Here is a 15562-nt window from a genome sequence, read left to right as displayed (position 1 = left end):
CATATTAAACAGAAACTATTTATAATATGATAAATATTTTATGGTAAATAATACACTAACCGAGAACACTGCTGTCTTGTGCATATTAATTTAGACGGAATTCTATGAAATTAAGTGTAATTATTGGGTTGTTGCTAATATAGTAACTATCGAGATGTACAGCGAATTCTGTTTACTGAGGAGAAAGCTAGAGTTGCAGTTTATGCAAATTTTGGATGATACGAAATACCTGCTTGTGTGTTTGATGCAATAATAGCAGTATGTAGCAGTGGAAATCATTAAGGAAACTGAGGAAACATTTTCTATATGAGTTTAAATTAAGGGAATATGGAATAGGCACAGCTGAAATCATTAATTAAAGTTTTTGTGGAAGAATTTCTATCAAACGAATAATTGGTACTTAGATCAGGAGATACGAATCTGCAAATTGAACCCTACGGTCCTTTCCTCTGATGATTCTACGATATTAAATGATTACCTTCTTTCTTGGTCTTTGTCAGATCCACAGGAAACAGTATGAGCAGCTGCGCAGAAATAGAATACCCATTATTCAACTCTTTACCATTAACTTAGATACTCTTAATAGATGCCTATCATACAAGCTTAACGATTAGAGCATGGTCACTTTCCTGAATAGACGAAAACACAAAAACTTTCCTTTGATGGGATGAGATTTTTGTTCGATGCTAAATGATGTTGATGGATGCTAAATGACAACCACAGAAGTTCGACTCGATGACTTGAGAGGAAATATTCCGAAACAATCTCTACATCCAAGAGGTAATGCTGATGACGTGATGCCCTTCTTCCATTGTCATTAGCTATTTATTCAAAACAGCTGTTAGTTAGCGTGCAGATACGTTATTATTCACCAAACAATATTCATTAAACAAACAGAACAGATTAATCGATAAAGTGTTTTGCTGTTTCCTTTTAATGTCGAATCTCAAATCCCAATGAAATCCTGACACAAAGTTTGTTATGAAAAACTGTGCCTCATAATTCTTATTCTCTGAAACATTTGCCAAATGATTATATTTTTTATTCCTACAGGGAAAGGTTCACTTCGTGGAAAAAAATGGTATTAGTAATTTTAACAGATCAGAGACGAAAATATATGAAGGGAAATTGAGAAAAATCTGTGTTTATACAGTTTTTCTCAATGTGTATGTTAATACAGTCCTTGAGTATGTTAAAACTGCCCTTGATGTTTTCCAACTTTCAGAATGAAATTATTTCATGAGACATTTTGCAGAGAAATTGCTGCATTTAATGCATAAATAGGATGTGCGTTTAATAAAGAAGAACTATATTATGACTCACAGCTCTAAAATAAATAATTCTAAATTTACACATTTTTTACAAACAATTTCAGATGACATCCTGAAAGTCTTTATAAAGAGTAGAAAAGGCAAAGTTTTGTTATTCCAAAAATAAGAATAATAATAAAAAAATCGCTTGTCATCATGATTACTTGTCCTAGCACTACTTGTTAAAAGCCTGATAAATAAAGCAACATAACCAGAGTAATAGATCCCCTAGTTTGTAACATTTTGTTGACGTGTAATTTCAGCTAAATCAGAAAAAAAAAAAAAAAAAAAAAAAAAAAAATACAATGACAGTCCTAAGGAATCAATGTTTTTAGCTAGTGCTGAGTAATTGCGTTAGTAAAAACGATTCAGAAAGCAGCAGTGAAACGTGAGTGAAAGAGAAAAACACTCCTCTGGAGAATAGATGCTTAATCAGAGAGAGTAGTCTTGTACAGACAGCTATAATACGGCTTGAGGAATTTTGTACTTATTGGTGAGGAAACTTTACCTCTTAACAGGAAAAGAGGACTGTAAACAGAACAAATACAAGGAAAACAATGAGAGTTGGTGATTCAGATGGAGAGATAAAACAGTTGTTTGTTATTAAAATCTTTGAAAACCACTTGAACCTTTTACTTTGTTTATCAACCGTTGAAAGAAATACGTTGTTTGCTAGAAATATCAGATCTTCACATTAAAAATACATTTCTTAAATATTTACAATAGGATTGTAAGTTTGATGTAAATTTCAACAGCGTACACAAATTTTGATATCGGGGTTAGCTAATGCAAGAAAAGCAAAGCGTAATATTGCGAAATTTTATTTGGTAAGCCTACAACATTATTCTCCGCAGACATCAAATTAAATATCAGGAAGTAAATATAAACATTTGACTCAAGTTTTCTGTTATGGAATAATTCATCATTTGCATATAGTACATGAAATTTTAATAATTTAGATAATTTTAGTTTCGAAACATAAATCCTTTCAAAAAGTAATATATACACTATTCAATAATTTTCAGAATCACTGTTTTTTCATTTTATTCCCTCTCTGAAAGAATTTAAAAGTGAATGCAGTTTGAGCGAACCTTCATACATAGGTCGTGAAATACTCTTCAAAGATTTCTTACTATGGACTGAATTTGCATTTCGAATTTAACTTCGCTTTTATTTTTCTCTTGTTTCCGAGAGGAATGCTGCTCTGGTTTAATCTGAGAAAAATCGCAGTTCCAGTCGGAGACATAAATAAGATAATCGTCGTGTTTTAATTAAATAGTTAAATATCTGACATTGAATGAATTTAATTTATTAACGTTTACTTATTTCTTCACATTTTACTATTTATTCCTTAGCATTACTATTTATTTAACATTCTTTGCCTTTCCCGGTACATCTGCATAAGGCTCTGGCATTTCTAAATTTTAAAATTCAACCTTAGTATCAATCTATTTGTGGCATGAATATAAGTCATTCCCATTCAGAACGTCCTCTATAAAAGCATCCTTCCACTTAAGCAGAATAGTCCTCACATGCTTTGACATAATGGATTAAACTGAAACCAACAATTCCTTATAAGCCCTCCAAAATGCATCCCTCCTCCAGACAAAGAGCTCTACTGCGTTTTGCCGCTATAAAATAACCAAATGTGATCGAAACTAATCTTTCGAATCCATGACATCAGCTGAAATTTTCATAGGTTTAAACAATAAATTCTGTTTAAATTAATTTTCTTAAGCAGGCAACATTTTTTAAAATGTTAATAATAAATGTTAATGTTAATAATTTTTTAAAATGTTCATAATAAATTCTATGATATGATAATCTTGCTTGTTAATTGGCAGATTCGCTGAACTGATTGAAAGTATTCAGCCTTAAGATTTTACGGACATATTCTATTTATAGTCTTATTGTACGTTTAACTGAATTTTGAAAATGTATAGGAAATAAAATGTCGATAATTACTCGCACTATCTAATGTATATTTCAACAGGGATCATATGACTATTGCTTATATTAGCCTTTACATTTGAAGCATAAATTAAATAGGCAGATCTTAAAGTTATTAAGCAAAATAATGCATTAGTGTTTGGTATTTCAACAAATGACTGCTAGTTTAATATTTTTTTCTTTCAACTCGCCTTTTTCATAACAAATTAAAAATTCAGAAATCAATTTGTTCACATTTTCATCTCATGCAGTAAGAGAATTTTAAGTAGATATCGATTACGTTACGTGTTATTTAATTGCCTTTAGGATGAAAAATGATAAGTGTAATCACTAAGTATTTTAATGAGCATGTCCTGAAATTTTAATCATTTATATTAGAATGTTACTGTTATAAAACAGACAAAATAAAAGTTTAATGAAATAAAGCAATTTATTTTAATGCTTGCCCCTTGTTACGATGTCAAAATGAAATATTCTTCGAAGGTAGGTTGCAATTATACTGCTGCTATGCTGCAACAATTTACAAATGGATTTTAAATGGAAATATCGTAGAAAGTAGTTTAATTGCAGTTGGCCAGAATTATCTTCGTAAACTTCCTTTCACGTCTGTTATGCGATCAGCGAATCTTGCGAGCAGAAACAGAAATCGATAACTCACCTTTTCTAATAAACTGCTAGTTAAATTTTAATTACGAAATATCTCAGCTCAAAAAGGCCCACATACAGGTAAATTATTAGAGAAAATTAAAAATAGCACACATTACCTTAAAAAAAGTTGTTCCATTTCCATCGCGTCACATCAGTAATACAAAGTAAATGTAAAAAGTATCCCCACATCCCTGAAGTTTGGCAAAACGCTATTTAATTAACATAAAATTGTCAAGCATAGTTACACAAATGCAGAAATTCAAAATAAACGATCAACAAAACATATCTACAAAGAGATTCTCACTTAACTTATGGCGATAGTTACAGAAGATTTGACCAAAAGCAATCAGTGAACTGAAGAATTATTCTCACAAAATTTTACAGTACAGTTTTATAATACCGATTTCTGATTAGTCAGAAGTTTCAATGCAACTTATTTCGTCATTTACTAAATCCTTTGGAATTTTATTAATGAAATCAGTTTTATACTGGTTGTGAAAGAAAGCAAATATTAAGTGTTACTCAAATTTCTTTATGTCGAACAACGTCACAAGGGGGAATCCAACTTCAGTATTTATTCCATTGAACTAACATTAAACATTAAATACTACCGATATCCAGTCATCGAACTCAGACTTCGGTTAGTTTGCAAAATTTCGCTTGATAGGTTTGCATCTGCAAAACGAATCCTGCGGCCATCGTAATTCGAATAAATTAAAGGATTTGATTGAATTGTATTCGCTGCAAACTTTACTAGATACTTTAAATTTATTTTAAGACACTTGACTTTAACAGGAGAAGCAAGGAAGTTCGATAAATGACTGCCTCAAGAACTCACCACGAAAACACAACGCTGAGCTTTGGAAGATCTCCTCCTGTCTGGTAGGCCATTTATGTATATTATGTACATTTCCTTTTTATACATTTTCAATTATACCTTCTTGTCTTCTGTAAATATATTTTTTCAACTTTTCTATTTGTTTAATATTTAATAATTTTTTGCAGACTGCATTCTGTTCATTGTGCTTAGAAAGACCTTTGAATTAACATAATTAAAAACGAGGGTGTCGGGGGACACTTTACTCAAGTAAGAGAATAATACTGCTATTCACTGTTACAATAATATCTCACGACTTTTAAATTTTTAAACTTAGCAGAACTGTCACTTTCATAATAAATTCTATACAGTACTTTTAAATTCATCTCACTTAAAATCTACCTACCTAGCTTAAACTCATCTACTAAATACCTGTTTGACACAATAATTCTTATTTGAGTAAAATACGAAACACCTTCGCATTTATTAATTATTGTTAATTGATCGGGGGCTGGTTGGTTCCCCTTGAAAAGTCAACCAATTTCTGGTCAATGACGATAGTTACTTAGATTGTTGATTACTTTTTTTTAAAAAACGTTTCCGTTTCAGTTTATTTATGTTTCATATTTGATGTTTCATTTAAAAAAATCAGAATTCACTTTTTTAAATATGCTTATTAAGTTAGTTCATTCCACTAAAACTCTACTAACTTTATCAAAGAATACAATATACTAAATCAGGGTTTATTTAAATGTGGGTCGCGATCCCCAAGGGGGTCGCGGGACCTGCAGCAGGGGGTCGTCAAAAATTTTATCAGTTTTGATATTTCTTTAACTTATTATAATAATTTTACAGTTACCAAATATTTTTACACGATGTATCTGAAAATACGATGCATTCTTTTTATCATATAAACATCCATTTTCCTTGCTTTGCACGTGACGCTGTCATTTCGTCTGTTACTTATTTAAAATTTTCACATTGTTCTATGTCTTAAAATTAGAAATTAAAAGTTAATGACCTCTAAAACTGCAATAGTATATTACAGTACAAGGGAAAACACTGACAGTTTCACTGTATTAAACAATCCATTAATAAATAAATTATATATATATGTATAATATTTTAATGCAATATTTAATGCAAGAAGAGAGCAACAGACAGCAGTCTAGCTTGGCTGAAAATTAGAAAGCGAAAAGGTGAAGAGATGGAATCTTAATTCAGATTGATCTAGTTTTCGCTCTCAATGCAATCAAAATGCATTGCTGTAAAATTATTATTAGCTGTTTGGGTTTTAGTTCCATTTATATCATAAGAGTTATATAAGAGTCATATGACATGGATTAGTTTCGAAATGACACAGTGCAAAGGGAGATTACTATTTTTAGAATGCAGAGGGAAAATTAATATGCGTTGCTAATTAAAATTATAATTTACATTTTATATATTTTTTTAAATTTTTATATGTATGTTAGTATGAGTGTGTGCGTGCGTATGTGTGTACGATATGTGTAAGATAATGAACTACGTTTTGCAAGGCCTAGATTATGCCTACAAGACGATTTAAAAAAGCTACTTCCCGCCTGGCCAGTGAACGTACCTGTTTTTGTTTTGTTTTTGTTTGTTGTATTTATGCATACATGCATAATTAACCGACTTTGTAAACTCCGTGTTGTACGTTTGTGGTGCACGGGGAACTTGAATTTTGCATGCATCCCAAAAAAATAACTTTGATTTACAATAGTCTCTTAACGTTCCTTTTCAATCCGTTTCATTTCTCACTCTACCTTAAAATAATAAAAGTTTATAAAAATATTACGTAAAGCTTCAGTCGATCGTAATACCAGAATTTGCGAACTGAGACTTAAATTAACTAACCAAAATGAAGCCCAACCAAAACTATCATTTTGAAACAAGTTTCATTGAATACTTCACAGTTTCTCTCCAATTCCTGCTGTCTTGCTGTCCGTTCTTCAAATAAACTACTACAATATTAAAAGCACCGATATAATTATTCAAGAATAGGTGTGCGTTTTGCGCCCATTTAACTGAATCTGTGTCAATTACTTCGTATATATATATCTATGTCAATATTTCTCTCTCTCTTTCTCTCTCTCTCTATATATATACAAGCTTTCTCTCTCTATATATATATGCAATGTTTAAAGCTGGTCTTAACTTTAATCAACATATTACTTCCAATTTGATTTGAGTTTTAAATACGCTTTTTATTTGTAAGTATTGTAGTGATAATTTCGTTTATTTTGTATTTACACTTTTCATTGCACTTTATTTTAACTTATGTTAAAAACTTTTTCACCGGAACAACAGTATCACAACGACTTTTAAGCGGAAGCATTAATAATTTTCTTTTTACCTTATATATATATATATATAGAGAGAGAGAGAGAGAGAGAGAGAGAGAGATTTCAAGAATAAGACAACCCTTTATGTATGTGTGTAAACGGAATTATTTCTAATATTATTCTAACATCTATTCACTGTTATTCTGTATGTCTGTCGACATTGAAATCTCACCGTCATTAGTTTTACACATTACATCAAATATACTACATAGTTTCATTTTCACTGCTGAAATATTATTAAAAACACAACACTTACCAGCAAAATATGCAACGAAAGCTATTAGTAGAGTTGTGAGGAATATGAGGATAATGGTTGCTATTTTCCATGAACACTTGTGCGCACATGTTTTCTGAAAGTGAAGTCTTGAACTGTTGATTGCAGCCGATGTAAATTTAGATGGAGAGGCGAATGGGGGTCTAGTTGGTCCAGGTGCCGTAGGTAGTTGGATGAGTTGAGGATTGACGCAATTTGCTATGGGGACCATGGGACCAGTAGTAGAGCATGGTGTACCACAATATACTGGCAGAGGATTACTATATGTTGGTCCTCCAGGACCGCCAGTGGCACAAGTCAGAGGATTGCCTCCGTTTTTGTGATGGGGTTGAGGTGTTGGATTATTTACACCGTTTGCAATTGAAGAACTCTTTTTTTTATCAGACTTGGAAACTTGGATTTGTTGCGGTTGACTGTAAATCCTATTGAATAAAATATAATTATGCATTCATTGCAGCTCTTTTAAGATTAGTAGAAATGTTTATAATTATCTGTTAATAGCACAAGCATCTTAAAAATGGGACTATACGTTTTTAGAACTAATTATTTCAATCATTTTAACTTTACCTACTCTGTTAAGACAATTGCTTTTAAAAAGTACCACATGATTAGTTCGTTGTCCGTGACAAATGTACTGTTTTTATTAAGACTTCATGATTCTGATAGGACATATGGTTCAAGAATTATATTTACAATAAATCATAACATCTTGAAGTTAGCTTAAATTAATAACAGACTGGTCAGGATGTGAATGATAAAAATGGTACAGTAACTGAAACTAGATGATAAATTTAATTGTAATTGGTTCAAAATAGATTTCTCGCAGTTCAAGCAGTACAATCTTTGTGATAACCACAATATGAATATTCAGTTCTTACTCCTCGTGAATTTTGATTAAATTAATTCTAATATTATTTGCTAGATTGTAGCTAATTTTTTTTTCATAAATACATGCAGCTCTATAGTACTTTCAAGGGGGAATAACAATATCGTTGAAAAATTAAAATTCTCAATGTATTCTCAATGTATGCTGGCATAAATATGAAATTTCGCATTTTTAAATAAATCAACAAATATGCTTTAAAATTGTGATTAATATCTTTAAGCAGGCACAAAGTTAAAACACATGAAAAAATGAAAAATACTCCGAAAATGCATTTAGAGGGCCTTTCAAAATAGAACTGGTTACCAGTAACTGATTAAAGAAATTTTCGGCCAGCTGGTTTCCAGGATCAGTAAATAAGGATAAAGGCTTAAATTAATTACCTTTGGTGGTAAACTTTAGATGACACTTAAAAGAATCACTTTTCACGTAACAGCAGGGCTTTGACACTGTTTGAAACATTTTGCAATACAATCTGAGACTGTATCGTAGCATCTGAATAATTCAAACTCTTTTTCTAAACGATAACGGGGAATTTTTTTATTATTTTTCCCTCTAGAGAGTTGCCTTCAAATACTGCGTTAGGGAATAATTATCTCAAAGCGGTATTTTCCAAGCGCGTATTATGAATTCTACCTAACACGTAATAAGAAAATAAATTGTGATAATTTTCTCGAATAATATGAAAAGATAATTAATTAATTAATTAATTGAGCTAATTTAAATAGCATTATTTAACCCATAAATAATGATATACTGTGATCCTTGGGATGGATGAGATTTGCTCCTAATTCAATGTTTGATATCTCTTGACGCAGACAACGTCAAGTGCTCACAGTGAGGCTGAACTACTAGATTCCCATTTCGCCTTAAATGTATGCAAACGGGACAGTTGAGGACCTAACTGGAGGTCACATTTCTATGCATCCTAATGAGATTAATGTGCACTCCTTAGAATGCCCTATACCAGTCACAGATATATGGATACAGTCTTCTAGAGATAATGCAAACATAATGTATATTACTCTGTTATTATGGCACACTAGGATAATGCAAATCCCCAAGTGTTGTCTTCCATGTTAATAGAAGAGCGGTAAATTGTTATGTATACATGGAGCGACCAATACTGTGTTCTAAATTAAATCCAGCGGAATCGTACGACTGCATATTTTCCTGAATCACATCTAAATGTTTTCTTTAATTTTGCATTTTAAAAGTATTATGAATGATTAAAAAAATGCCAAATGAATTTATATCTCCGAAATGTTTTAAAGTCAATTCACTTCGCATTGAACTACTGTAACTGGTTAGAGAAACTAAAATTTCTTATCGCTAACGCATTGATCGACATAATTTTAGAATTCTTGATTGTCATTGAGCATAAGAGTTTTATATGTATTAATTCCGACTTTTCATTGCAAATGTGCCCTATTTAATAAATTGAACTTTTTAGCTATTTCTAAGCTTCGATAAATTAATTATTATCATTAACTCTGGATGTTCGATTATCTATTGAGACATTAGATTGAAGTAAATAAGGTATAGAATAAGTAATTTTGATATCCTTTTTGCCTACTTCAAAACATTTTGATAATTTACACTATTTTTAGAATAAAAAACTATTAATTTTAATATTTTGTCGTAGGATAAAGTTACCTTTTGTTAAGATCACTAGTTATGCTTAGCATAAGAAATGAACTTGAAAATACATGCGTATTTTGTTTGATATTCTTTGCTGTGTATCCCACATAGCGTAAAATCTCATCGGAATATCCTGAACGTGTTGCCCAAGGAGTCAACTCACATCCTCAGGGCATCCTGCAATATCCCCTAACTTCTCAAATACATCTTTTCGACTATTTGATGTCACATCACGGTATATATCCAAATCAGTCCCCACTAAATTATCTCGTCAATATATGGAGGGTTGCATAAAACCTTGCTTACTACATCCTCAGGATATCCCAGGTCATCGCTCTAAACATCTTTCCATGTGCTTTAAATCATATCTCCGTATGCATATATAACACTAGACAGTTTGCCGACGGAAGTTCTTTGCAAATGCATTCTGAATATTTTGAGAATGTTAAATGAGTTCTCAAGACATCTGAAGAAATAACATCTTCAGGATATCTTCGCATATTCCAATCTAATTAAACAAGAGATCATTAGGATGTCCTTGTGTTATCTGAGAATGAAGGTCCTCAATGTGTCTAGGATTGTAACTAAACAGAGCATCCTTAGGATATTCTGTGTTACGTGAGGATGTAAGAGTATTTGCAGAGTGGATAATAGCGATTATGAGTGACTAAACAACAATCATAAAGAATGTGTGTGCGTGTATGTGTATTTAATTATGGCAAAGCACACTAGGGCTATCTGCCTAAGGGAAGGGATGCCTTCGTGGAGGACGTTCTAAGGGAAACTGGCTCGTATACACGTTACACATGGGGAAAACCACGAAAACACCCATGCAGCCAACCCGTTCGCGGAATTCGAACCTCGGACCGAACTACCAGTGTTCAGCGACTTACCGCTCGGCCGCTGGTGAGCCATAAAGAATGCTATAGAAAATTTAGAGATAATGTTATATAATAGTCATTAAGTCTGTTATAGAGTGCTTTGAAATAATGTAGATAATCAAATTTAACAAAACAAATGTAATGAAGCTAATTCCGTTAAAGCGATGTAAAAGAAAAGATAATTACAAAAATCTTTTCATTCTAAAATCGTTTATCAGGAAACTAAACCAGATTATCGAATCGTGGGCTTTGATTCCCGTTTTTAATCTAGCATTTAATTCTAACATCCACTTAGGAAATAAAATAATTTTATTAACGCATGAATAACAGACTAAATGCCGTATATTTTGATATTATACGCCACTTGGAGTAAAAAGGAGTAACTACTTTTGATCTGAAATTCTTTTATACTGGCAAAAATTGTTCTGTCTCTAGTTTCGATCTAATTGATATTCAAGGAAATTTGAATCTGTTATTTTGCATTCAGTTTGCATTATTCAGCTCCGTATTTCATTTGCTTATTTTTTTTTTCAAAGTAATACTAATGCAACCAAGGTTAGTGATGCAGAAAACAACCATAGCAAAACGAGAAAAAAAGACAGAAAGATATTTGGAAATTGAATTAAAAAGAAGCGGAAGCTGAAGTGCTCTTATGAATAAATATTACGGGTAATAAACAAGCTAACAAAAATTAAACTTAGGCTTACATAACTAACTCATTTCAAGATTACGTTTTATCTTTACAGTAATTTAAATATTTTTTAGAAGTGATTGTTACGAAGAATAGATAAAAAGTTAATTCGGTTTAGTAATTAATGTTAACTGTGTTGTTTATCTGAGACTTCATAATTTTGATAACAAGATGCTAATTTACTACTTTGAAACTGCTTTTTGGATAATTTTATTATGAATAAAGAGTGAGACTTATGTATCATCAAAGTAAAATTAAGTTTCGTTAGCTTAGGTGAGAAAGGGAATTTGCATTTAAAAGAAACATAAAACCGAATAAATTAATGAATATTAAAAACGTACACTCACGTCATTTTCAATTTCTAAATTCTTCAAACATATGATTTATTCTAAATTTTAAATCAAACGTATGTTTTCTTAATACATGATATTTTCTCTAACGTACTGGTTATAGTCACAGATTTCCTGTTCCGCTTAAAAAACATATTTCTTACAAACTGTTTGGAAATCACAATTCCTTAGTAAAATTATCATTTCTAATATATGACAAGTGTTTTTAATTTCCTTTCTCAATGAAAATACGTTTATTTTCTTCATAAAATGTCCGTTGGCAATGCCAAGCCTGTAGCTTAAAAGTTTCAGCAAATGCTTCTCCTAAAAAATATTATACTCAGGTGATGAAAATATCATTTGAAGTAAGGAAAAGAAAGTCTGATAAATTTGGATAATAATAAAATTGCAAATGGCTGCAATTTCAGCCACAGCTTTCATTATATTTCTACAATGGTCATTGCATCATTTCATTATATATTTCTTTGTAAATTTTCTTATATAAGATACTTAGAGCTACATGCGGAAAACATAAAAATACGTTTATTCAATTTTAATTCTTTTCAGCTTGATTTAAATACTATCGGCACATGTGTAAGATAAAAAATATGAAAGCAAACTTCTAATTTTAATTGGGTATAATCTCTTTTATTTTTCATTTAATTTGGGAACTTCATCTCTCTGTTTTAGAAATAGCACTATAAATCTAAACTGCGTCATTCAAATTAATCATGCGATTTTAAGTAACCCTTAATGCAGATCCATCTTGACCAATCACCAAACTGTAAACCAAAATTTAAAACCAAAACTTTTGACTCCCTCCCTTTTTCCTCTGCATTACTACTGCGACACTCTTTCTCTTCTCGCTTACGCTTTTATGCTGTTCAGATACTGCTGCAATCACGCTTTTATCGCCATAGTATCAAAATTGTAAATGTTCTTTATATGTATTTTATTTTTTTAATAAGCATGAGTAGAGTGCCAAGTGATTGTGGCTATAAGTTAATTTAAATAAATACGGAATTTAATTCGGCTGGCCTGCTTATTCTTCAAAATGGATGGACTAATCTAAGCATAAAATACTTACGCCATCAGCATTTCTGCTTTTCTACGTCTCAGTGCTCCCAAACTTGTGCTAATATCACATATATGTATTATAGCTTGATTTAAATACTATTAGTTCAATAACTAATGAAAACAGAAATTTTCTAGGGAAGGCATTCTATTTTTTTCTCTTTCAGGGTTTGAAAATGATATGAAAATATGATGTCCCTTTGATTCGAAAGAAAAGAACGAATATTTTTAATTTAAGCTATCCACTGTCATGTTGTAGAGACTTTTAGTCATTTTATTTCGGAACAGGAGGCGAGAAAAATGTGCAGTGCCCTTGACGGTATTTGAACTCCGAACCTTCCGATTGCTTGTCGGATTCGGTTTCCAGTTATACCATATGGCAGACGGTAAGGAGGGATAAGAAACCTTATAGTGCAGAAAGATTCAAATTGTGCCAGAAGACAGTAAAAGGCATTTTATTCTGAAAGTAATTTTTATTTTAAGAGGACCTTATTCAGAAATTTAAAGCTGTTACTCCTCCCCTGGGTCGGCCCACCAGCGGCCAAGCGGTAAAGTCGCTGAACACTGGTAGTTCGGTCCGAGGTTCGAATCCCGCGAACGGGCTGGCTGCATGGGCGTTTTCGTGGTTTTCCCCATGTGTAACGTGTATACGAGCCAGTTTCCCTTAGAAAGTCCTCCCCGAAGGCATCCCTCCCTTTAGGCAGATAGCCCTCGTGTGCTTTGCCATAATTAAATACACACCACCTTCCCTGGGTCGACTGCGAGCAATCCCGGCGTTCTGACTAGGTGAATATCTAGACAGACTCGACTTCTGGGGGAAAATTAACAGTCTTCACAGTGACCAGAACCATCGTTTATTCAGTGGTAAATTCAAGTTCGGCATGGACCATATGGTATTGTCTTGTCTGCCTGCTGGTTGTGGAGGCGTTACATGGTCAATTTAGAACGAAGTTTGTCCATGGGGCTTTAGCTGCCTGTGGTCAACACTGGGGGATGGTCAATGTTGAACTATGTTCTAAACGTTTTTCTACCGGTCCACCATTGTCATTGCGTTGCATTTCCCAGACTTTGCGGAAAAAAAATCATCCCTCTGGGTTGACCGGAGGGTGCTTTATGCCTCCTTGGACGGCCTCCACGGGTTGGGAGCGTTTAAAGGTGTATGCTTCTCTTATAAGCTGGGTCTGGATGCCTCTTCTTCTGAGTTTTCTGTCAGTCAGAGAGTGTTACTGGTGATATGAAGCTGAAAGCACTATATTGATCATCATCCTGCTGCAAATGGACGACCGCCTTCATCGCATTAAATTGTTTTGAAAGAATATTACATGTTGTGTTTTGTTTTGTTTTTTGGAAATATCTTGAATTATGACCTTATACGGATGTTCAAGAATTTCGAAGGTGTGATTTCAACTCTAAATTGTCAATATTATTTCGATAATGATTACTTTTAACACAATATCTATAGTCAGAGAATAAAAAAAATATAGTACGCTAACAAAAGAATTACATGTAAAGAAACTGCATTTATAACGTTTTCTAACGTTATAAATGCAGTAAATGAGTAAAGTGACACTGTTTCGAATTGTTAATTCGTTATTTACTGCATCCCAGTATTAAAAAACAGAAGGTCTAAAACTAAAAGAAGATAATTGCCATCCTGAAAGTATAGTTTTTGTAAGGGCAACCAAAAGGTAAATGGCCTGAAGACTTTGAAGTCTTTGATGTTTGTGATTGCCGTGTATTCTCAGAGTAGAAGCTCATAAGCACTTTTCAGAGTAGAAGCACACCATTAATGCAAACATTTTTTGATAACTTGATGGCAGGGAAGTAGGGATATGAGACCCTCAGATAACATTTCCTTATGTATCACAATTCAAATCAAGATAATTTTGAGCAAAAACCTGCTCTATCCTTAGTGTTGCTCAAGGTCTTTCATAATAATAGAATGCATATATTATCTTACCTATGATTCCTCATGTAGTATTTTTATATGAATTAAAACAGCAAAAAACATATTTTTGAAAATTGCATTCTGGTTTTCAGAATGGAAAACAATCTCAGAAAAGCAATTAAAAAATAAAATAATAAATTCCTTCAAATCAAAAGCATATTCCCTCTATATTCTAAAATTCTGAGGACATAATGCATAGTTAAACGAAACAGCTTAATTTAAATTATGCAATGACGTCCTTCCTTAGGGATATCTGTTGATTAAACTGTCATCGCCATCCGAATACACTGAATTATACTTGCTAGTGATTAAATAAACGGTAATATCATAATTTGAAAGCATCTGTGATATTGCTCTATTCTTTATCCAACACTAGTACTTTTCTATGATGAATGGAACTTTGTTTGAGTTCAAAGTGATGCAAGGAAGAACTATATAAAAGTATTATGAAGGCAGTTCTGTGAATTATTAAGAAATTTCACCTGTTGTCCTAGCTTGTTTGCAGTGGATTTTTAAGTACATTCTTCCTTAAATTCTAAATTAAAAAAAAACAGCGATTTCAAGTCTCCGTTCACGCAATTAAGGCAAATCCTTAGAAGGAAAATCTAAGGAGTTTTCAGTAATCATAAGCACGTGTTTTCATGGCATAAATGGTAGCGCATGAAGTTAGCAATCCAATCGGACGAAGTGGAGTTCGAATCCCGGAAGAGCATAATTGATTTCTTTCATGTTTCTTGCTCCAGAATTTTT

General features: G+C 32.3%; 1 protein-coding gene across 6 annotated transcripts in view; it reads right to left on the bottom strand.

Moving 5' to 3' along the window:
- Nucleotides 1–15562, bottom strand: part of LOC118192698 (teneurin-a-like) — a 1025489-nt gene that overhangs the window by 385517 nt on the left and 624410 nt on the right. For all 6 annotated transcript variants that reach the window (XM_085809689.1, XM_085809693.1, XM_085809690.1 and 3 more), the window contains one exon: nt 7348–7787. In XM_085809689.1, the coding sequence (XP_085665815.1) occupies nt 7348–7787 (440 nt within the window). The remainder of the gene's footprint in view (nt 1–7347; nt 7788–15562) is intronic.

Source organism: Stegodyphus dumicola, chromosome X2, assembly GCF_044657685.1.
Source record: "Stegodyphus dumicola isolate Sdum_Otavi_A_Nest chromosome X2, ASM4465768v1".
NCBI classification, from domain to species: Eukaryota; Metazoa; Arthropoda; class Arachnida; order Araneae; family Eresidae; genus Stegodyphus; species Stegodyphus dumicola.
The sequence above is the reverse complement of the archived record's forward strand: the minus strand, read 5'-3'. Positions and strand labels throughout refer to the sequence as shown.